Raw genomic sequence first — 22,272 nt, 5'->3', positions numbered from 1 at the left:
CTGCCTCTGAGCTAGTGGACCTTATTCGTTAGCTCAGTAAACTTTTGGATCCAGAGATCCCACGTTCAATCCCTGCAGATAGCGGAACAGGAGCATTGTTACATTAGGGTTAAGATGTCTAGCACTGAAGTCAGAAAATTCCAAATCTCTCTCCTGCCTCAATGTTAATCTATCCATGCTGCATATGTGTTATATCTTCTTCTGTCCCTTTTCCTTAAATGTAAATGCTATTAATATGCGCAATATGGCTGAGTTTAATATTGCGGAAGAGCTCATAATTAATTTCCTAAAGCATGAGTGCTTGATTTCTCAATCTTAATTTTTTATATGTCCTATATATACACACACACACACACATGAACTTTAGATTGTGTATGTTTACATATCTGTTGATATACCCTCTTGATATACAACTCTATTGGCAGTGAAATACACGATTTGGAGTTGAGGCAGGGCAAATATTAAGATTAGTCTAAAGATTTGGAGAGTGAAATAAAGCCTATATTTTACTACAACAGTAAAAATTTTTAACACCTCTGTGGCATTATTTCCCTTTTATTTATATGGAGGAGTTTATTTTGGTCACTACAAGTACATACCATATTGAATAAGGAGAAGCAACATCAGCCCCTGTGAATTTTTTACAGAAAAATGTTGCTGTAACATATTGTTCATGGAAATTAACTCTAGAGTCCTCTCATGTCATTTGTATGTCTGTATTCCACTTCTTTTAGCTTGCTAATCCAGATTTTATGGAATCCATTTCGGATGTAGTTGATGAAGTTATACAGAACTGTCCCATTGATGTTCGTCGTCCATTATATAAGGTATGGTCTTTTTGTGGTAAGACTGACTCACTTCACCTGAAAATTAAAGGCCCATATTCTCACAATGAACTATTTAATCATGTAAGTACCATTCCCATCTGGTATGGGAAAGGCAAGCTCTAGGTATAAGTACTACACCTCTACCCCGATATAATGCTGTCCCCGGGAGCCAAAAAATCTTACCGTGTTATAGGTGAAACCGTGTTCTATCGAACTTGCTTTGATCTGCCGGAGCACGCAGCCCCGCCCCCCTGGAGATCTGCTTTACCACGTTGTATCCGAATTCGTGTTATATCGGGTCGCGTTATGTCGGGGTAGAGGTGTACTAGAAAAAAACTTTCTGCGGGAATCCAAATAACTTGGATTTCTTATTGAAAGGTACTTAGTATTTACCGTTTTTCATTTTTGAAGCACTTGAATTCTTGCAACAGCCATGTGAAATCGGTAAGTGTTATCTCCATGTTACCAATGGAGGAACTGAGGCAGAGAAGTTAAGTAACCTGCCCAAGCCACATGTGGAGTCTGTAGCAGAGCTGGGATTATAACTTGAGTTCCTAGAAATTTATTAATATACCATGGCTTGAAAACTTGTATGTTTTTGGTAATCTTGACTCTTGCATTTCCCCCTTCCCTCCCCCTTCCCCCCAAATAGCTAAATACTAAAGCTAGGTATTAAAATATGTAAAGAAGAAAAAATAGTGACGTAATCCAGGCTATTAACCCTGTATACGTTTATCAGGCCTCAGCCAAGAGAGATCTTTGTTACCGGCTTGTTAGAATATGAAAATGGAGATTCCTTAACTACAGCCCATAAATCCTCAGTCTGACTTTAAAACATAGGCCTGCAGTGAGCTTTCTCTCTGAGTTGGAAGGACAACCTATGTTCGTTGTTTTTCACCATTGCAGCTGTGATGCACTTCAGATGAGTAAAAGATGCCAGGTTATTGTGGAGGTTTGTTTGTTTACCTATATAAGTGGTGATGGTTTTCTCCTAAGTTGACTAAGAAGATAGCTTGATCTCCTCACAGCTGACCTCAAATGCATCTTCCCTGGTTGTTGAATGTGGTGGTGTTTGTTGAGGTGTCTGAGTTACATAGTAATGTTGGCCTTTCAAAGGTGGTGTATGTGGGATGGTGCTGGAAAACATTTTGCTCAGTAAAGCAGGTATGCTAAGTAAGGGCTCGTCTACACTACTTGCCAGGTTGGCGGGCAGCTATTGATCCAGCGGGGGTCAATTTATCGCGTCTAGTATAGACACGATAAATCAACAACTGAGCGCTCTGCCATCGACTCCGGTACTCCATCAGAATGAGGAGCGCAAGCGGAGTTGACGGGAGAGCGTCAGCTGTTGACTTACCGCAGTGAAGACACCGAAGTAAATAGATCTATGTCGACTTCAGCTACGCTATTCACATAGCTGAAGTTGTGTATCTTAGATCAACCCCACGCGGTAGTGTAGACAAGCCCTAAGTCAGCTCTCGGGGCCACTTGAAACCAGTAGATGTTTTGTGACCAAATTTGTGAGTGGCTTATTTACTTAACAGCTCAGTCTGGTCTTTCCAGACTTGAGTGCGTTTTTTTTATTTGAAGTCTCCATTTTTAATGCACTCTTCCTTTTTCTTTGCTTGCTAAAAATATCTTATTTCTATAGTGCCTTCTGTAAATAGAGACCTAATGAACCCTGCACAGCAAGTCTGCACAACAGTTCAGGACAGGAAGTAAAAAATACTGTATAAAGTTGACACAGTTGGGATAACTGGCATTTTGATTAGGACCCCAAGATTAATTTTTTTCTAGTTTTGTAAAAAATCTAATGAGAGCTTCAGTGCCCACAGGTATTTAGTCTGTCCATACTTCTTTTTTTCTAAGAGACCACAACTCCAAAAGGGCATTTCCTGCACCCAGTGCTAGGGAATTGATTAGTGCCACCTCCTGAATTGCTAGTACCACTCTCCTCCGCATGTAGGTGTTTCTTTTTTGGGGAGAAGTTGGTCTCCCTGTCAAATATTGATTAGTTCCATGCTGAATTAATCTGAGGTCTGTCAGGATCACAATGAGATGGCATGGCTGCATGCACTAACCAGGGTTGCCACTTCGCTAGTTTATAAAAGCTAAATCTGGCTCCCCTTTTTAGCATCAAAGTCAGCCTGGCAAATAACCTTTCCTTGGCTAAGTCACCAAGTGAGATATTTATTTGCCTTTTCTCCTTGTTCACTTTATTACTTTTTAGGCATAGTACTGCCAGTGGTTTTTTTTTTTTTTTTAAACTCCTGTTACTCCATCTTGACTTTACTTCTGGGAAGCATTGATTCCTTTGTCTCTCTTTACATGGAGTTAATAGTTCCAAAATAATTGATGGGAAGTGCTGCTCTTTCCTTAGATGGAAGATGATGGGCAGGTCACTAGGGACTGGAAGCAGAGAGAAGACATAATACAGAGGCTTATTTTTATGATTTTATTTCTGTACTTGGAATAGGGGAAAGGAAAATAGAAGGAAACTGTTTGAGGTGAACTACCAGTCCAGAAATCATAGCGTCTAGTGGGGATTTTTACTTGGTGACTAAGTAATAGGCTTTCTTCCACTCTGATCCCTGTCTGTGTATCTTAAGTATTTCTAGAATGCAGCAGTAACTTAAAAGCTAAACACAGTACTATAGATTCCCTTAGGATGTCCCCTATGGACACTGTTAGTAGATCACACTCTTTTGTTGTTCTCTCTCTCTTCCATTCTGTTCCTTTTCCCTCTCACCGGTTTTCACTCACGTACAGATTTTCCATTCTGGCTGAGAGATCTTAGGGCTTCCCTGCTGTGCTGCCCTTTCTCATTGTGCTGAACTTTCAGAAGGTAGAAATCCCGTGAATGACTGATAAGGGGGGAGGGATAGCTCAGTGGTTTGAGCATTGGCCTGTTAAACCCAGGGTTGTGAGTTCAATCCTTGAGGGGGTCATTTAGGGAACTGGGGTAAAAATCTGTCTGGGGATTGGTCCTGCTTTGAGCAGGGGGTTGGACTAGATGACTTCCTGAGGTCCTTTCCAACCCTGAGAGTCTATGATTCTATAAGAGGCGCGTCTTCCACCTGGGCTCAGTCAGGGCAACAGGGGACAAGTCCACCCACCAGTGGGAGCCTCCAAGTAAAAGTTAAGTTCAGATCTCCCCAAAGGGTCCAGCTTCTCTAGTTCTACTTAAGGATGGGTTCCAGACTTGTTGCTTCACTCTTGTAATTTTTGCCCTGTTGAGCACCTATGATGATTTTTACCCTTTCCATTCCCCTGTTTTCCCCCAATTTATCCTTTTTTCTAACCCTTATGTTAATTATTTTGAAGTCAAAGTTGCTGTTGGTAAAAGTGGCTAAAGAGGGAGAGAGCAATAGGATGGAAAAGAATTTTACTTGGGTTTGGCAGAGGCACATAAGTTTGTTTGAGTCACTAGGTAAATAGTAAGTGTACTTATTTTCAGTATTATAGGGAATAATACACACCCAGTCTACTTCCGAGCTGAAAACCCACCTCCGCTTTCTATAGCTGTCTGGCTCCCTGTTGTCTCTACAGGTAATAACATGACTGTAGCAGATGTTAGTACTGGATGATCTTCAGTGGTGTTGTCCCGAGATTACCATTTTATTTATCTGAAAGTGTTATGGGAAGTCTTGAAACTAAAGCTCACCATGTCTCTTGCACACCAATGATTCCATAATATGATGAAATCTGGGGCCTGGACTACACTGGGGGCAGGAGGGGCGAGCTAAGTCGGTCTAAGTTACGCAACTTCAGCTACGAAAATAGTGTTTTCACTGCAGTAGGTCGACTGCTGACGCTCCTCTGTCAACTGCGCATATGCTTCTTGCTCCAGTGGAGTACTGGAGTTGACGGGAGAGCACTCGCCGGTTGATATATCACATCTTCACTAGATGCGATAAATCGACCCCCGCTGGATCGATCGCTCTGGAGGTAAGTGTAGACATGCCCTGAGTGTTGTGAAGGGAGCAGTAGTCAAACATCCAAGGCCCATGGTGCAATTCTGGATATAGTTACAGTAATTTTACAGATGCGCTCAATGGTCTTATATAATTCTTGTAAAATTTCTCGATCTTTGTAAAAGAACATTTCTGTTGGTGACAGGTAGCTACAGAAAATTCACGGCATGCCGTTGTTCTTACCTATCTGATCTGCCTCATTTTTGCTCAATTAAAATTTCTCAGTAGTACCTTCTAGTTTTTTTGGTGGCTGCTGTAATCTCATCTGACCAGGAGGCTCGAATTGATTGCCAGCTCCTAAGATCTGTGCCTGTCTTGGTCAGCAGGAGGGGCTCTAAGAGTAGTGCAGCTGGCATCCCCATCACTCATTTCTTTATTCCCTCCCGTTCTCTCATCTACTGAGAGCAAATGTGTGGAAGCAGGGAGGGGTGAAGCGTTGGGGAAAAAAATGTTCAGGTTATGTGAGGGAGTTAGTACCACCTGTATTCAGAGGTGACTGCAAAAGATCTTGAATGAATGTGTTTTAATATGATTAATTTAGATCTGGGTTTATGTAGTAGTTCTAATAGCCATAGCATCATAAGTCTTTTTAAAATAATGCATTAAATTTTGGCTGGACAATGGTTGTGAAGTTGACTGGAGAGCATTACTCACAAGTTTGACATAGTTCACATATAGTCATTTCAGAGTAACAGCCGTGTTAGTCTGTATCCGCAAAAAGAAGAACAGGAATACTTGTGGCACCTTAGAGACTAACAAATTTATTAGAGCATAAGCTTTCGTGGACTACAGCCCACTTCTTCGGATGCATATAGAATGGAACATATATTGAGGAGATATATATACACACATACAGAGAGCATAAACAGGTGGGAGTTGTCTTACCAACTCTGAGAGGCCAATTAATTAAGAGAAAAAAAACTTTTGAAGTGATAATCAAGCTAGCCCAGTACAGACAGTTTGATAAGTGTGAGAGTAGTTACAAGGGGAGATAGAGTCAATGTTTGTAATGGCTCAGCCATTCCCAGTCCTTATTCAAACCGGAGTTGATTGTGTCTAGTTTGCATATCAATTCTAGCTCTGCAGTCTCTCTTTGGAGTCTGTTTTTGAAGTTTTTCTGTTGTAACTAAAACCTCTCCAGCGCATCATCAGAGATCTACAACCTATCCTGAAAGATGATCCTTTACTCTCACAGATCTTGGGAGACAGACCTGTCCTCGCTTACAGACAACCCCCCAACCTAAAGCAAATACTCACCAGCAACCACACATCACTGAACAAAACCACTAACCCAGGAACCTATCCTTGTAACAAACCCCGATGCCAACTCTGTCCACATATCTATTCAAGTGACATCATCATAGGACCTAATCACATCAGCCATACCATCAGGGGCTCGTTCACCTGCACATCTACCAATGTGATATATGCCATCATGTGCCAGCAATGCCCCTCTGCCATGTACATTGGCCAAACCGGACAGTCTCTACGCAAAAGAATTAATAGCCACAAATCTGACATCAGGAATCAAAATACTCAAAAACCAGTGGGAGAACACTTTAACCTGTCTGGTCATTCAGTGACAGACCTGCGGGTGGCTATATTACAACAGAAAAACTTCAAAAACAGACTCCAAAGAGAGACTGCAGAGCTAGAATTGATATGCAATATAGTCATTGACAGTCTCAGGGTTTTTATGGGAGGAATGGTGCTCATTGGCCAGAATTCTGAGAATATCAGCTCTTTTTGAACTCTCATTCTGTCTTTAACTTCCACTTGGACATGCAACTGAGATGGTGTCACATTCCAGGGTGCAATCCAGGTGGTGTGTCACTGCCTGCCCTGCAGCCTTGGGTGCCTCACAGTGCTTTGCTGTTGTAGCTCCCAGCCTGCGCTGCTCACAAACAGCATATCAATAAACAATACGAATGTCTGTATATAGCTACTGCCCTAGTACAGCAAGTCTGATCCCAGCAGCCTGTCAGCAATATGCCAGCCACACTCAAGCAAGGCTGTTGGAAGCTAATTACTTGCAGGGTGACCCCCAACACGCCCCCAATCCTGAATTTTCCCCCAAAACATGGTCTGCACTGTCCAGCCCTCTCCTAAGCAATTCAGGTATTAGAGGTTCATTACCCCTGTAAAAGATCAATATTCAACAGTTTTCTGCTTTAACTGGAGTTACCAAACAGTTCAGTTTAAACACAACACTGGATTCATTTAGATTAAAAATAAAACAAGATTATTTATCTACAAAGAAAGAGATTTTAAGTGAATTCACATATCATTAAAGTCAGAAATGGTTACAGAAAAATAAAGATAAAATGTTTTCTAGTAGCTAAAACTTAAGAAGCTAGACTTGGTTCAAGGTAAAAAAAATAATCCTTACCATAAGTTCCCAGTAACAGGGATAACCAAATTCTCAGGCCAGAATCTTCCCCAGGATCAAAAGGCCGGTTCCTTTGTCATCTTAGGTGAGAGAGGGAGAGATGCTTTGGGGTGTTTTTGCCCCTCACTTTTATGGTCTGGTCACCCTTTGAAGTGCACTCTTCTGAGGATTACCCCTCAAAGCAAAGTTCATTCAAACAGTAATGAAGGTGACATGGAGTCTGGTGATGCTCTTTCTGAAATACAGATGTGCATGTGGGGGGAGGGATAGCTCAGTGGTTTGAGCATTGGCCTGCTAAACCCAGGGTTGTGAGTTCAATCCTTGAGGGGGCCACTTGGGGATCTGGGGCAAAATCAGTATTTGGTCCTGCTAGTGAAGGCAGGGGGCTGGACTGGATGACCTTTCAAGGTCCCTTCCAGTTCTAGGAGATGGGATATCTCCATTATTTATTTATATTTATTTATATTGTCTCTTGCCATTTCTCCCTCTTGCTGTCTCCAGGACTCTGTTTACTACTTACATGTAAACTGAGGTTAACATACATTCCTTTGTTTAGGATTTAACAAATGCCTAGTCAGGGCTGTGTGGGTCTGAACATGTGCTAACATCATCATACAGGGGGAATTAATAACTTTACATATAATGTTGCTATGTACATTTCAGCATGATTTTATTGACCAGCAAGTTGTTAGTTTTCAAATGATACCTCGCAGGGCATATTTTGTACAAAGATTATTACAGTAGCATGTAGGTTACTTTTGGTCACAAATGGGCAACAGTGATCTCTGCTCACTGTTTAAGGTTTCACTTGAAAAATAGAGTTTCAGGGTGCAGTATCTCCCTACTGCTGCACTATGGGGTCAGCATTAGGTGTGAATCTGTGTTTTGTCATGAGACTTGAGCTCTAGCTCCCAGCTGAACCATCCTGACATCTAACTGAGTTTCTGGTAGCACATTCTGCTTCTGAGCATGTGTCATGTCTCTCCCCCAAGCTGTAAGATACTCTCCACAATATGTGGCACATAGGAGTTCTACTTGTGCATATCTGTTGGAATGTGGAGGGTTAAGAACAATTATGGGTGGTGGTGAAAATTTTCCTCTGAAGTCTTCTAACATATCATGCCATTTTAAACCCTTTCTGAAGGTTGCTTAAAAAAATGCACTGAATGATAGGTAGGTGGCACTGTCTGACCGTCATACTGTGCATGTTTTCAGGTCCAATAACCAAATATGGTGATTTGTGAATTACAAATGAGGATTTATTCTGCAGCAGTTCCCAGCTCAATTGTCCTCAGTTTTCTTTTCTGCATTTTTGGTTCTTCGGAAACTATGTGAAGCTTTGGAAATGTTATCGAGAATCTCGCTGATCTGTGCTTCAGCAAATAGAAAATCCACAGTTGGCAGTTTAATGGGAGTGCAGAGCAGGGAGGCTGGCAGGAGGGACCAGTGCTGGTGGTGATGCCATTAGGTCCATGTTAAAGCATCTCTTGGCACTGAGTTTTGACTACAGAAGTTAAGCAACTTATTTCTATCTTTCTTCCTGTTGCTCAGCGTGGGGCGTGCCATCCTATCAGTACTGTTGCCATAGTGCAGCCCCTGCAGGAGCATTAAGGAGGAACCCTTCTCTTCCTCTTCAGTGGCAGCTCTTAAGAGAGCCCATGTCACTTCTTTACTCTATGGCATTCAGCCCAGCTGTTGGGAGAGATTAAAGATGGCTGCTGCTATCTCCCTGTGCTGCGGAGAAAAGATCTCCCCATAGTTCCAACCTCCACTTTTTCTCATCCAGTGAGAAGTGATGTGCATTCCCTTAGCGGGCTGTGAAGTGTATGACTACATACTGCACATGGATGACTAAAAATGGTGGTGATGGACACATGCTCCAAGTACGGTGTGTTCAGATGCTGCATAAAGTATGTTAGACTTGACTTACCCACACGGTCTGGGTCCTTTCAAGGCTTCTGCTTATGCCAAACTCTGTGGTGGTTTTACAGTTCTGACAAATGGGGACTAGGATTGAGCAATGCCTATTTTAGCTTGTTACAACTGGAATTTGACCCCTATTCATTGTTATGAAGAACTAGTACATGAACCAGTTACATCACCTAAACCTTTGCTGTTACAAATTATAAGTGAGTGGGAACTATACCCAAAACAAATGATTGTCTGCTTGTACAAAATGTAGTGTAAGAAGTAGGTTAAACTTTACATTATTGTTATTTGGGATGAGCTGAATTAATCTGTATGATCTTGGAATTTGCTAACAGATTGTTAAATTGATTCTGTGGTAATGTCTTAATTTATTTACAGTCTGATTGGAGACTTACTAATGACGTAGTCTGGTTACAGGCTTGACATACTGTGCCTCTCTTAATCATTCAGAAGAACAGCTGAGGTGACCCTCTTAAGGTATGATGTGGAGATGGAGGTGTCATTTCCAGTTGGGGTAGGCATATCTGAGCTAGCAGGCTAAAGATCGCAGTGAAGCTGTGACTGCACAGGCAGTAGGGCGGGCTGGCTGCCCCGAGTGCAATCCCATCTGAAACCCCAGGTGCATACTCTGGGCAGCCCGCAGGTGCTGCTACACTGCTGTTTTTAGTGTATTCGTGCGGGTATGTCTACCTGAGCTGGAAATTACACCCAAATGTTAAGTATGTACTGAAAATGTACTTTTAAGGGAATTTTAAGTCCTGCTTATTCCTGTCTAAAAGTCAAGTTTAGTTCAGAAATACATTGTTGATTACAAGGCATCTTCCTGACATGCAGTGTAGTTGTAATAGGATTTTAATCAAATAATTAAAAATATGGCTCCAGTTGTGACTCAATTTATTTACCTTTACCTCTAAATAGGTTGTTTTCCTACATTGAAGATTTGGGAGAAGAACCAGTCTAGTTGCTTTCATAGATTAATTAAAAGAATAAGCAAACAAATATGAAGCTAAAAAAATCACTATCTAATTTACTCCTGACTTCCCCAAACTAATGAAATATAACACAATGCAATGATCAAATTAAGGTTACAATTGAAATTCGATCAATAGATCAGCAGTTCAATTTATCCAGCTCACCAATACAAAGATTATTAAATCAATTTATAAAGTTAACATAAGAATTACTTCAGTGCTTCCCAGGGAATTAAGGAAGAATGCCTTTCTTTTAATCTAATAAATTGGGCTAAGAGTCTGCTAAAAGCAGAAGCGCCACAGCTGCAGCTGTGCTGCTGTAGCGCTAGATGCTCCCCATGATGACGGAAGGGGCTTTTTGGTCTATGTAGTTAATCCACCCCCTGAGAGATGGTGGCTAGGTTGACAGAAGAATTGTTCCATCAACCTAGCCGCATGGACACCGGGGTTAGGTCAATCTAGCTACGGTGCCCAGGACATGAAACTTTTCACACCCCTGAGCTAAGTAACTAGGTTACTTAGTAAATCTAATTTTTAAGTGTACACCAGGTCATAGAATCTGGAATTCATGTGATTGGTCTTAGCTAAGAACTAGTTCCGGTGTTGTAAATAACTTGAGCTTGTTTCATATGCAAGGGGAGGTGGTCGGTTTCTTCTCTCTGTTAGTTGTAGACTTAAGGCTTGGCTTAGCTGATGATCAGTCTTTCACTTCTTCTCTGGATGGCTAGTCCAGGGAAGATAGCAGGATACAGGTTCAGGTGTTGATGTGAGAGAATCCCCGCTTTCCTTCTGCATGGTTAGTCTTGTATAGGGTTCAGTGTCCCCTTGCTCTGCCTCAGGGACCATCCTTTTCCACTTAGAGATTCCAGTGTGTTGGCTATAGCTCATCATGGACCAATCATTTGGTTTCTTGATCTGAGGTCATAGTAGAAGATTCCAATCGAGGTGGACATTTTCTTGCAAAATCTGTTGCTGACCAGCAGCTGATGTCTTCATTGTAAGTCAATAAAATCAGGCTGGTATGAGGAGCTGGCAAAAGACTTCTAACTAATGGAATAAGGCACAGTCTCACTTCACTAAATATAATTAAAGGTTAATTGTCAATTATCCTTTCACACACTTTCCTTGTGACAGTAAACATGACAGGGCAAAAGGGACTCTGAGAGGAGGCCAAGCCCAGGATGAGTGCATGGCCTACTCCAGTGTCCTTTCACCTAAAATCAGAGCTGCTTTAGCATTCCATAATATAAACTCCATTTAGCATTTGACCAAATAAAGTTATCCAAGCCCAAACTCAAGTCTGGCACATGTTCCCTACAGCAAGGTACTGTCTAATCTTTTGTCTCAGTGTAATACTTGTGTGTGTAATTATCCCAATCATATTTGCTATTTGTATAGCCCTTTATCTTAAAACTGCTTTACAAATATTAAACCCCATAATGTGTCTGAGAGGCTGGTAAATATTGTTCCTTTTAACGGAGAACCGAGACCAAGAAATTAATTGACTTGCTGAAGTCACATGTGGCTTCAACTGATTTTCCGTTGTTGCCCAGCAATAAGTCTTATTAGTGCTTGCATCAAATTTCTGTGGCATGTTAAGCCAGTTTTATTTCAGGTAATCAATAGGAAGGAGAGACCCATTTGACAAGCTTTTGAAAGTGAGAAGTTGAAACTGGTAAATATGAAAGGCAATGAAACCTGTTCAGCCTAGTACAGCAAGGGCTGGGAGATGTCTCATCTGTACCATCTCTCAGACTTCAGTATCCCAGGGGGCATTTGCTTAATATTAAAAGCAAGGGAAGCAAGTGTAAGGGGAAGTCTTTTGTTCCTGCCAGTCACTTGAGAGCAGTGGTTTTCAACCTGTGGTCCTTGGACCTCTCAGTGTGGGCAGACTATGTCTAAGATTTCCAAAGGGGTCCGTACCTCGATTCAAAATTTTGTAGGGGTCCACAAATTAAAAATATTGAAACCCACTGCTTTAGAGGGTAATGTGTTCTCTACTTGGAGGGGTGGAGTTAATTTTCCTAGTTGTCCCTGAAATGTGAACTCACATGGGGCTCACTGTATTGTTCAGTCCATCCCGTGTAGCTAGTCTTGCATATATATGTTATTTGTCCATTAAGGAAAAGCACGTTTTAAAACCCGCTTCTTGTTTAGGGCTATCTCTTTGAAAAATAAGATCTTTTAACTGGATCTGTCTGGCTCCTGAGGGATATCATGACAGTGTCTGCAGTGGGTCCTGTGGTCTGCTTAGTTTTCTTCTGAGTCTACAGATTCTCCATGTTCAAGCACAATATTTTAAAAATCTTGATTAAAAGAACTGCCTGGATGAGAACAGCTGTTTAGACTTCACCTTCCCTGACAGGCTTCCTCTAGAAGGCTGAAGAATTCCAGGGCATGTCACTGTGGTGAAATGCTGAGGTTTTTAGTATGACCAATCTTTTTTAACATGCTTCACAGAAGTCTTTTGCTCTAGTAGCTTTTTGAATGTAATGCTGAGTTCTACCTGGTAAAATGTCCAAGACAATAGGGTTTTGGGTTTTTGTAATGTTTTGGTTGAGTGACAAAAATGTATGCAGATTCCTTTTGCCTTGTGCACAAAAACATTTTGGCTTTTGTTCTCCTGGGAGAAAACAGATCTCCTGAGTTCAGGCAATGTGTTGAAGCCTAGATGTGAACACAGCTGTCTTCTGTCAAAGCGGTCTTAGGTTTGGCCCAGCACTGGCAGCCACACATTTAACAGAAGAATTCTGAGAGGTTATCTAATAATCTATTAACAAGTGTGATCTAATGTTAAAAAAAATATTTGGTATAGCAAATGCGCCATTAAAGAAATACTTAAGATCTGCAACAAATTTGACCTGGCTTGTCCAGATATCAGTTGAGATGATTCACTATTTTCCCAACATGTTTTAATGCCTCTGATGATCTTCATGTACAACAGCGTTTACAGTCATTTAGAAATAATATTTTCTGTGTTCTGTTATAGTATATCCAAGTTGGAAGTACCTTCTGAACAACGTGTAATTTGCCCCCTTAAAAAGTTTGCTGTAATAGCAACAGTAGCAGTGGGAGGATATTAGGTTTGTAGTTAGTTGCACACTTCCTTTCTAGGAAGACCATTTTAAATCATGTGCTCTATAAGACTCTTACAAATCTCCTCTTTTTTTTTTTTTTTTATCGCTCTCACTTCATCCAAGAAATTTACAGTTGAACTTGCTTAAATCCTGAACAGAATTATCACTGTCCCTCTCTAGGCTATCTTCCAAGCAATAGATTTTGATGGCATCTTCTTAATTCCCATTTCATCAAATAAGTTCCAATGGTCCCCCCCCCCTTTTTTTTTTTTTAAACCACCTCTGTTTTGCTTTTGCATATTGAACTGTTTTCCTTTTGCATATTCCATCTGCAGCTAGTAACTCATCTGGACAGAGAGAAGACCTTGCTTAATTTTTCTGCACTTCATTTTGGTATTTGCTGCAGCTGCTCTGGTTTTGATGGCAGATTCAAGCTTTTTTTTATTTTTTTTAAACTCTTTATTAATGTGTGTGTGTGTGTGTGTATATATATATATATATGTATGTATGTGTGTGTATATATATATATGTATGTATGTGTGTATATATATTTTTGCAAGGACCTCTTCTCCATAGTATTCTTTTTTTGCTTATGTTATTAAATGTAATCTGAATGAACCCCCAAGTCACACTTTTTCTGTCAACAGGACTTTGACAAATGCCCAGATTATCATCATAAACAGAGAAGCAAGCTGTTCTTTTATTTTACAAGGGAAAACAAGGTTTTCTTCTATCCATTATTAAAATTAACCCCAAGCAGTTAATTCTGCATCCTGCAAGATGAATGTTTATTACAGATGTCATGGACTCCAGGACTTTCTTTATTTAAAAAAAAATCTACATGGGGACTGGATAGTTCAAAGGATTGCTACAGGGAATCTTTCACTTCTGGTTCAGTGGCTGAATTCCAGTCTAGGTCTGTGGTGTCAGAAAACTTTTACCATCTGATAGAAGCTTGGTCTGCATGAAATGAGTGCCTGATCACATTTAGTAAAGCTCCTAGTATATGTGGTCCGCACCACAAAAGTGATTGCAGTAAGTACTAATTGGCACCTTGGTTTGTAGTTGCAGCAGAGTGAACGGACACAGACTGAGTTTCTTTCTGACCCTTATGGAGCATGTCTTCAGTCAGGGATTAGACACCTTGTAGAGGTGCTTGCTGTGCCACTGCCTGGGCTGTGTTAGATACACAGCATTTAAGTTTCCAGGCTCCTGTTTGTCATCTTCCAAAGCACTGAAACAATTTCATTAATTCTCAGAGTTGCAGGACAGTAAGTGAATGTACATATGATTTTTCAATGTCCTGTATTTAGTGTCTTAACACAATCCATTGGAGTGCACAGGACCAGACTAGTGGGCTTTCAATAGGGCCCTGAAAACCTAGGGCAATACAAGACAATCAGGTATAGGTGGGCACCCTCTGAAGTAAGACACTTAAAGAAAAGAGAAGTCTGGGATATTGTACCTCTCTCTGTTATAGAGTTTGTTGGCCAGGTACCTTTGAAATCATGAAGTGGCACAAAACTCAACAGTAACTATATTTGGAGGGCTGGGTCTGAAAAGGTCAATTGGTTAATGAAATATGTAACTTGTCATTGTTGTTATGATTTCCCAAAACATATCATGACAAACCTAAAGCTTTATTTGACGCCAAGAATAAAACTCCTTATCTGGATTATCTCCAGTAACTTCACTGATGATGCAGTATAGAATACATGTGCTTTGATTTATGCAGCTATATTGCTTTTGCAAGAGGGTAATAAAAGTTTAAAAACACATTAAGAAGTGGCTAGCAGTAAGCAGGTACATGGATCACCAACATGCCATTTTAATGTCTGTTTTTCTCTTTTTAATCACATACTTGTCTTAAAACCCTGAAATGTAGCTCAAAGCTGGTATTTTTAACATTTTTTTGTCAAGCATAAAGTGAAATGTAAAGAAACCAATTCAAGAAAACTAACTTGCCTCCAAGTAAGACAGAGTTGCGGGCCTGCTGTGCGAATGAGGGGGTGGGGTATTTTATATATTTTGACAGCTTCAGAACAGTTCTTGTTGGGAAATTGACTTTTGCATGTAAAGGAAGAGTTTCTTGTCTTTGTCTTGTAGAATGTGGTTCTTTCAGGAGGATCCACAATGTTCAGGGATTTTGGACGTCGACTACAGAGAGACTTGAAAAGAATAGTGGATGCAAGATTGAAACTTAGCGAAGAACTCAGTGGTGGTCGGATAAAGGTGAACAAGAATTTCAAATATATCGGTTACATGAGTGAGTGAAATGAATGTGAATGCTTTAAAGCAACTATTGCGTTAATTAATAGATTTCATTTCTGCATAAGAACCCAGGGAGCATGGGACATATGAGGGTAACCAGATGTAGAGTTCAGCTGCGTCTGCACCATATTAATAAAATTACGTTGTATGTACCATTAAAACAGGTGGTTAACCATACACCTGGTGGTGCAGTGGCAACCTGTTGTATTGCCTTATAGGAGACGTAGGTTAGCAAGCAGCATCAAGGGCCCCTTCTCTCAATGACAATGGAAACTAGGTGCAGAGTGATAATAGAACTTAATCTCTAGTGGGGAAGGATGTGTCCATTGCAATCCCCTTCCGTGTATGGTATAACTCAGGGCATGGAACTTCATTAACAAGTCCTGAGGAGGCACTGAGACCTGCTTTCCTGAAGGAAGGTTTGGATTGTGTGCTCTGCAGTGGGGGTGGAGGAACACGGGAGCTTCCAGCCCTGGGTAAAGATGTGTGCCTCTCTCATTCAGAGAAGAGACACTTGCCAGCAAAATAAAATTATATGATTGACTAAATTTGAACCATTTTACTTTCTAGCCCAAACCAGTTGAAGTTCAAGTGATAACACACCAGATGCAGCGCTATGCAGTTTGGTTTGGAGGTTCCATGCTTGCTTCAACAGTATGTCTTCATGAAAATCTTTCTGAATTGTCCTTTCTGTGCAATCTTTCTGCCATTGGACATGTTTGATATGCATACCCAGTTTAATATGCTTTCACTTTGGTGAAATGGTACATGCTATACTGAAACTTAACAAATCCTGGAATCTTTACCCAGTTTTTAATTGGGAAAACCCCCCATTGAACCGATGAGTTTTATCTGATTAAGGACTTCAGAATTTGACCCACTTTTGAACTATCCCGTATTTGACATCTATAACATGGGATCACCCGAATTCCATAAATCAGTGCTTAAGAATTGCAAAGACTCTTGGGATTCAAGGCCCAATCCTAGCTTATTAATCATAAGAGAAACAAATACAAGAAAACTGGGCACAATTTATACTGACTTCACTAGACCCTCCCCCAGACAGATTTCCACTCATTAACTTTCATTTGATTCGCCAAAGAGTTCCTAGCTTGCTCTGCTCTTAAGGGGATAGCACCATGTCCCAGCACTGTAGTCCAGAAAAAATACAGTTATATAGATGATCCTTTACTGGTGTATAGATTTATTGACAGGTTTCTGCAGTTTTATGTTCTTGATTTATTTTTGTTTTTCCTTAGACAGAGTTTTTCCAAGTATGTCACACCAAGAAGGACTATGAAGAATATGGCCCTAGTATTTGTCGTCATAATCCTGTCTTTGGAGTCATGTCATAGCACTTGTCTAATGGAAGTCATGGGTCAGATATCTTGCTGGTGAAGAAACTCTTCTGAAATGGAAGAAGGCAGCAGTTACTGTAAATATTGAAGCAAGAAGTGGACGTTCATCTCTTGGAGCGTTTGGATCTCATAGTGTACTACATACGGCCCAAAACCATTTCAGTGAAAGCCATTTATGTGCCAACTACCTTTAAAACCTATCCCTCTCTTCCTTCCTAAATGTGAGCTTCTAGGTAATAGACACGTCTCTGTTTAGGAGAATGTGCAAAACACTATTGGAGTCAGTCTAGAAGATTACAGCATTGTCTTACTGCCTCTGGAAAGGAAAAAGGATTTAAGCCTTTCCCACTTCGGCTGTTATCCTGCAATCCAACCTCAATGGATGGATCGCTGTACCTGTGTGGAGTCCCATTGCCTTCAGTGGGACTCTGCATGGGTATAAGTGTCCACCTGCACAGATTACATTGCGGGATTGGGGCCTTTCTTTGTACATAAATGTTCTAAACTTGGAATACAAATGTATGTTTCACATTATTTTCAAGTTGATGATATTGGGAGGGTGAAATGCGAGTTCGAAGCACAAACAGCTATCAGTGGCATGGAGTGATGTTACAAGTTTCCAATTGCGAGGCATGTACTGGATTTGTACTGGTGCGTCTTGTTGGCAAAACAAAAAAAGATTTTTTTTTATTTTTATTTTTTTGCCACGTGTGCTAGAAAATGGTATTTTGTTTGAGTGACATGAACTTTAAGCAGTTTACTGGATTGTTTGAGATTTATTACAGCCTATATCAGGGGTCGGCAACGTTTGGCACGCGGCTCGCCAGGGTAAGCACCCTGGCGGGCCGGGCCAGTTTTATTTACCTGCTGACGCGTCAGGTTCGGCCGATCGCGGCCCCCACTGGCCGCGATTCGCTGTCCCGGGCCAATGGGGGCGGCGAGAAGTTGCGGCCAGCACATCCCTCGCCCGTGCTGCTTCTCGTCGCCCCCATTGGCCCGGGACGGCGAACCGCGGCCAGTGGGGGCCGCGATCGACCGAACCTGCCGCGTCAGCAGGTAAATAAAACTGGCCCGGCCTCCCAGGGTGCTTACCCTGGTGAGCCGTGTGCCGAACGTTGCCGACCCCTGGCCTATATACTACTTTTTGTTATGTTTGAATTTTCTGAAGCTATTTGATAGACAATTAAATTTTGTTTTGGTGTTGGTGAGTGGTGTATGAAATGCTGCCTTGCACCGGTGAAATAAAAGCTGTTAATGTCTTTACAAATACTGTTGTAGTTTGATTTATAAATTCCTTTACCTCCATTTTATGTTTGTCAAAGATGTGTTTTTAATTCCCAGGACAGCTTTCCATATGTTCATCAATGTATATGATGCACCTATTGCAAACTGTAGATGTAGGTACATAATTATTTAAATCACTTACTTTATCGTCATTCTATATCTGTTTTAATGTATCCACCTAGGGTCTCAAAGAACTTGGCAAAAAACTCCCCTTCCACCCAGTTCAGGTCACCTCTTTAAGCAAAAGCCCGAGTAAATGGAAAGCCTGGGAACCAGGGCTTGAATGTCAATGAATTTGTCAAAAAATCAGAGGAAATTAATCCTGAAGTCAGAGGCCCTCCATTGAGAATGCCCTGCTTCCAGCTCCCACATGTGAAATCTAAAGGTTATTAGTAAAGTCTCTTCAGCTGGTCTCTACCGAGGTGGAAGGTGAGGATAGAAGTGGACACTTAGTCTTAGTTAGGTGCTGCAATACAAAGGCGATGGGACAGATTAGTGAGCCTAAACATAAAACGTAGGATTTCATAGAACAAAACCAGTGTTGACAGTTAAAGTAGAGAGACCATTAATTAATGCTAGACATCAGCTGTGTGATGTTTTTTACAAGTCATTTTTAAATGAATACTGATGCATTGTAAGAGGTCAGCCTGGATTAAACTGGATATTTTTGCCTTTCAACAGGATGTAAAATCCCACAAAATGCTAGTTATTTTGGAACCTCATACCCCAGGGCAATGACCAACTCCACTGGTATTGAGACAAAGCTACATGGTACTCAAACTGAAGGGTAAAATAATTAGGAAATAGATCTGGCCACTTGAGCAAGTTTATTCTTTATTTTGTGTATGTGTGTGAACTTAGTGCTTCTGAAAAGAAACAATTAGTTCACCATCCTGGAGACGGAAGGTTCCTAACCACAGAAAGAAGACCAAGAACAGTCACGATGCAAACTCACAAACACTGCTTCTGCCAAATACGTTTCAATTCTGAACTAGAGAAGAATCTCCTTTAGGAATGACAAATTGGTTCTGTTTCCAGGCTCATTTCAGTTCTTCGTGTATCTGAGACTAACGGACACAAGTTGCAGTGTGGGTTAGTAGATAGAGCTCTGGTCTGGGACTTGAGCCTTGCATTCTATCCCTCACTGTGCTGCTCTCCTGCTGGGTGACCTCAAGCAAGTCGTTTCACCTCTCTGGGCCTCAGTTGGCGGTAATGATATTGACCTCCTTTGTAAAGCACTTTGAGTCATACTGATGTGTAGTAGTATTCAAGAGCTAGGTATTAGTGTTTAAACCAACCTGAACTGCTGTCAGAAGTTAGAGCTGTGTAGAGCAGACTTAACTTCTGTTGGTGAGAGAGAGAGAGAGCTTGTCTCTCTCACCAACAGAAATTGGTCCAATAAATGATATTGCCTCATCCACCTCTCTGATATCCTGGGATTGACACGGCTACAACAACACTGCATACTTCACAGGTCTAACGGGCGTAAATTTTGATGGTTTATAATGTGGTCATTTGACTATCAATTAGGAATTGAGACCACCAGCCCATTTCACTGAATCACCAAAGAGTTATCAGCTAATGGTTTTTAGTTTAGTCCAGCTCAGGCTGGATTTGAGCCAGCACCCTGAAGGCGGAAGGCAACATCTCCCATTACCAATCCCCTGAGCGGTCTCCTTTTCCAGTAGTAAGTGTTTAATAGCACTGAAGGTTTTTTATGAACCTAACGAATAGTGTGCATATGTTCACTGTGGTACTTTCAATTAAATACAATTAGTGAAGCCCTGATGTGACCCGAAGTACTAATCTGTCTGTAAATAATTCATTCTTTATGATTGCTGTGTTCTCTCTCATTTTGAAAAAATATGGTTGTGTCAAACACGCAGCTGAGACGGATCATGTGACAAGCTTCTTTAAACCTGCTAGCGATATCAAGCAGGAATAGATCACCTCATTCTTAATTGAAGAGCATTACATAATGTTAAAAATTATGTGCAGCGGTGGTGAAATAATTATGGTAAATGGAGGCTCTGAGGTAAAATTGTGTGGTACAGTTATAGCTAGTTATGTCAGTCTTGAATGGCCAGATTTTTGAAACAGCATTTTTAAATGGGGAAAGGGAAATGGTTAGGAGAAAAACTGCCACCTAGCGTATTTGTGTGATTTTAAAAGATTGTGTTTCCACACAGAATGCTTGTGACATTTGAGAGGTTCAGACTCTAACACAATCCTTGTAGGTGGACAATTTGTTGGTTCTGTGGTCTGTTTTAGTCAATGTTTCAACTCTGACAATTCTGCCAAGGGCTCAGAGCAGGGGTGGGCAAAATTTTGGCCCAAGGGCCACATCTGGGTGGGGAAATTGCATGCAGGGCCATGAATGTAGGGCTGGGGCAGGGGGTTGGGGTGCGGGAGGGAGTGCAGGGTATGGGGGGGGTGCAGTGTGCAGGAAGGGGCTCAGGGCAAGGGCTTGGGTGGAGGAGGGGTGCGGGGTGGAGGAGGGGTGCGGGGTGGAGGAGGGGGCTCAGGGCAGGGCGTTGGGGTGTAGGAGGGGTGCAGAATGCGGGAGGGGATTCAGGGCAAGGGCTTGGGGTGCAGGAGGGGTGTGGGGTGCAGCAGGGGATTGGGGACTCGGCAGGGAGTTGGGCTGCAGGAGGGGTGTGGCAGGGAGATCAGGGCAGGGAGTTGGGGTGCAGGAGGGGGTGCAGCAGGGGGCTCAGGGCAGGGGGTTTGGGTGCAAGAGGGGTTATGCCTCACCGCCTACACTGCTGTTATACCTGCACTGCCTGGGTGTGCAGTGTCTGTGCTGCACATGCTGCTGTAAGTGTACATGTACTTGGTGGCTTGTTTTGGTTTTCACAGCTTTATTCTAGCTCAGTGCAAGTCCAATATTTTTGGGTGACAATTTACTACAGTTTTTGTCAGCAATTTAAAACTGACTCATATAAAATGCAGCGTATTCTCATACAGGTAAAGCATGTGTTGAGACAGCAGATTTGACAAACTGCAGGAAATGCCAGATCCTCCAATAGCAGCCATGTTGCATTCCGGACATAACTAATGCCATACAGTAGGAAGTGAGTTTTACTAATCTGCCCTGACTTATGGCATGTTATTGTGTGAGAGGAGAAAACTCCACCATCCACCAGTATATAGACAGCATTTTAAAAGGGCAGTTATGTCTTAAAGCATTCTTCCAGTCTTCTGATTGAGTCTAAGAACCTACATACGTAGCCTTCAGTTATTGTAAAAGTAAAAGACAAGATAAATCAAAACGTATGGCCTCTCATACAAACCAAAACTGAGCAGAATTAGGGGGAGGGGTATGATTTGCGCAGGTATTGTAAGTTTTATCATTGCACTAAGTATAGGAGTGCAAGCTGGATTTTTTGTGTTGTGCGGGGTACAGGGTTAATGATCTAACAAGTATTCATAAATAAGAAAATGGAAATCTCCCATATATTGCAAAGGGTAAAGGAAATACTTTCTTTTCAACTTATCTTTTTCCACACTTAGGACAAATTCAAGTGGTAATAATGTTAAATATGATGAGTGACATTTAACCCTTCTGTCTGTGTAAATGGGAGGAGAGAAGGAACTAATCTGGACCCTAAAAGCAATGTTTCAACATCACATCACTTTGTGGTGAGTGATGACTTATTGGTGGGATAGCCTCTGGGCGTTGCAATGTTGAGATGTCTCTGAGACCATGTTGTGCTTCTCTGCAACAACATTTAATCATAGAATCATAGAATATCAGAGTTGGAAGGGACCTCAAGAGGTCATCTAGTCCAACCCCCTGCTCAAAGCAGGACCAATTCCCAGCTAAATCATCCCAGCCAGGGCTTTGTCAAGCCGGGCCTTAAAAACCTCCAAGGAAGGAGACTCCACCACCTCCCTAGGTAACACATTCCAGTGTTTCACCACCCTCCTAGTGAAATAGTTTTTCCTGATATCCAACCTGTACCTCCCCCACTGCAACTTGAGACCATTGCTCCTTGTTCTGTCATCTGCCACCACTGAGAACAGCCGAGCTCCATCCTCTTTGGAACCTCCCTTCAGGTAGTTGAAGGCTACTATCAAATCCCCCCTCATTCTTCTCTTCTGGAGACTAAACAATCCCAGTTCCCTCAGCCTCTCCTCATAAGTCATGTGCTCCAGACCCCTAATCATTTTTGTTGCCCTCCACTGGACT

The 22,272-nt window shown here is 41.6% G+C and overlaps 1 protein-coding gene across 5 annotated transcripts in view; it reads left to right on the top strand.

Annotated features, from left to right (window-relative positions):
• ACTR3B (actin related protein 3B) overlaps window positions 1–17,832 on the top strand; it is a 45,712-nt gene extending 27,880 nt beyond the window's left edge. For 4 of the 5 annotated variants that reach the window (XM_054021172.1, XM_054021171.1, XM_054021170.1 and 1 more), the window contains 4 exons: window positions 735–827; window positions 15,274–15,399; window positions 16,009–16,092; window positions 16,702–17,832. In XM_054021172.1, the coding sequence (XP_053877147.1) occupies window positions 735–827; window positions 15,274–15,399; window positions 16,009–16,092; window positions 16,702–16,836 (438 nt within the window). In that variant the 3' untranslated portion in view covers window positions 16,837–17,832. Of the gene's footprint in view, window positions 1–734; window positions 828–15,273; window positions 15,400–16,008; window positions 16,093–16,697 lie in introns of all 5 variants that reach the window. The other variant, XM_054021169.1, reaches the window with a different exon arrangement.
• Window positions 17,833–22,272: the final 4,440 nt, after the last annotated feature.

The sequence above is a fragment of the Malaclemys terrapin genome, chromosome 2 (genome assembly GCF_027887155.1).
Source record: "Malaclemys terrapin pileata isolate rMalTer1 chromosome 2, rMalTer1.hap1, whole genome shotgun sequence".
In the NCBI taxonomy this organism is placed as follows: domain Eukaryota; kingdom Metazoa; phylum Chordata; order Testudines; family Emydidae; genus Malaclemys; species Malaclemys terrapin.
The sequence above is the reverse complement of the archived record's forward strand: the minus strand, read 5'-3'. Positions and strand labels throughout refer to the sequence as shown.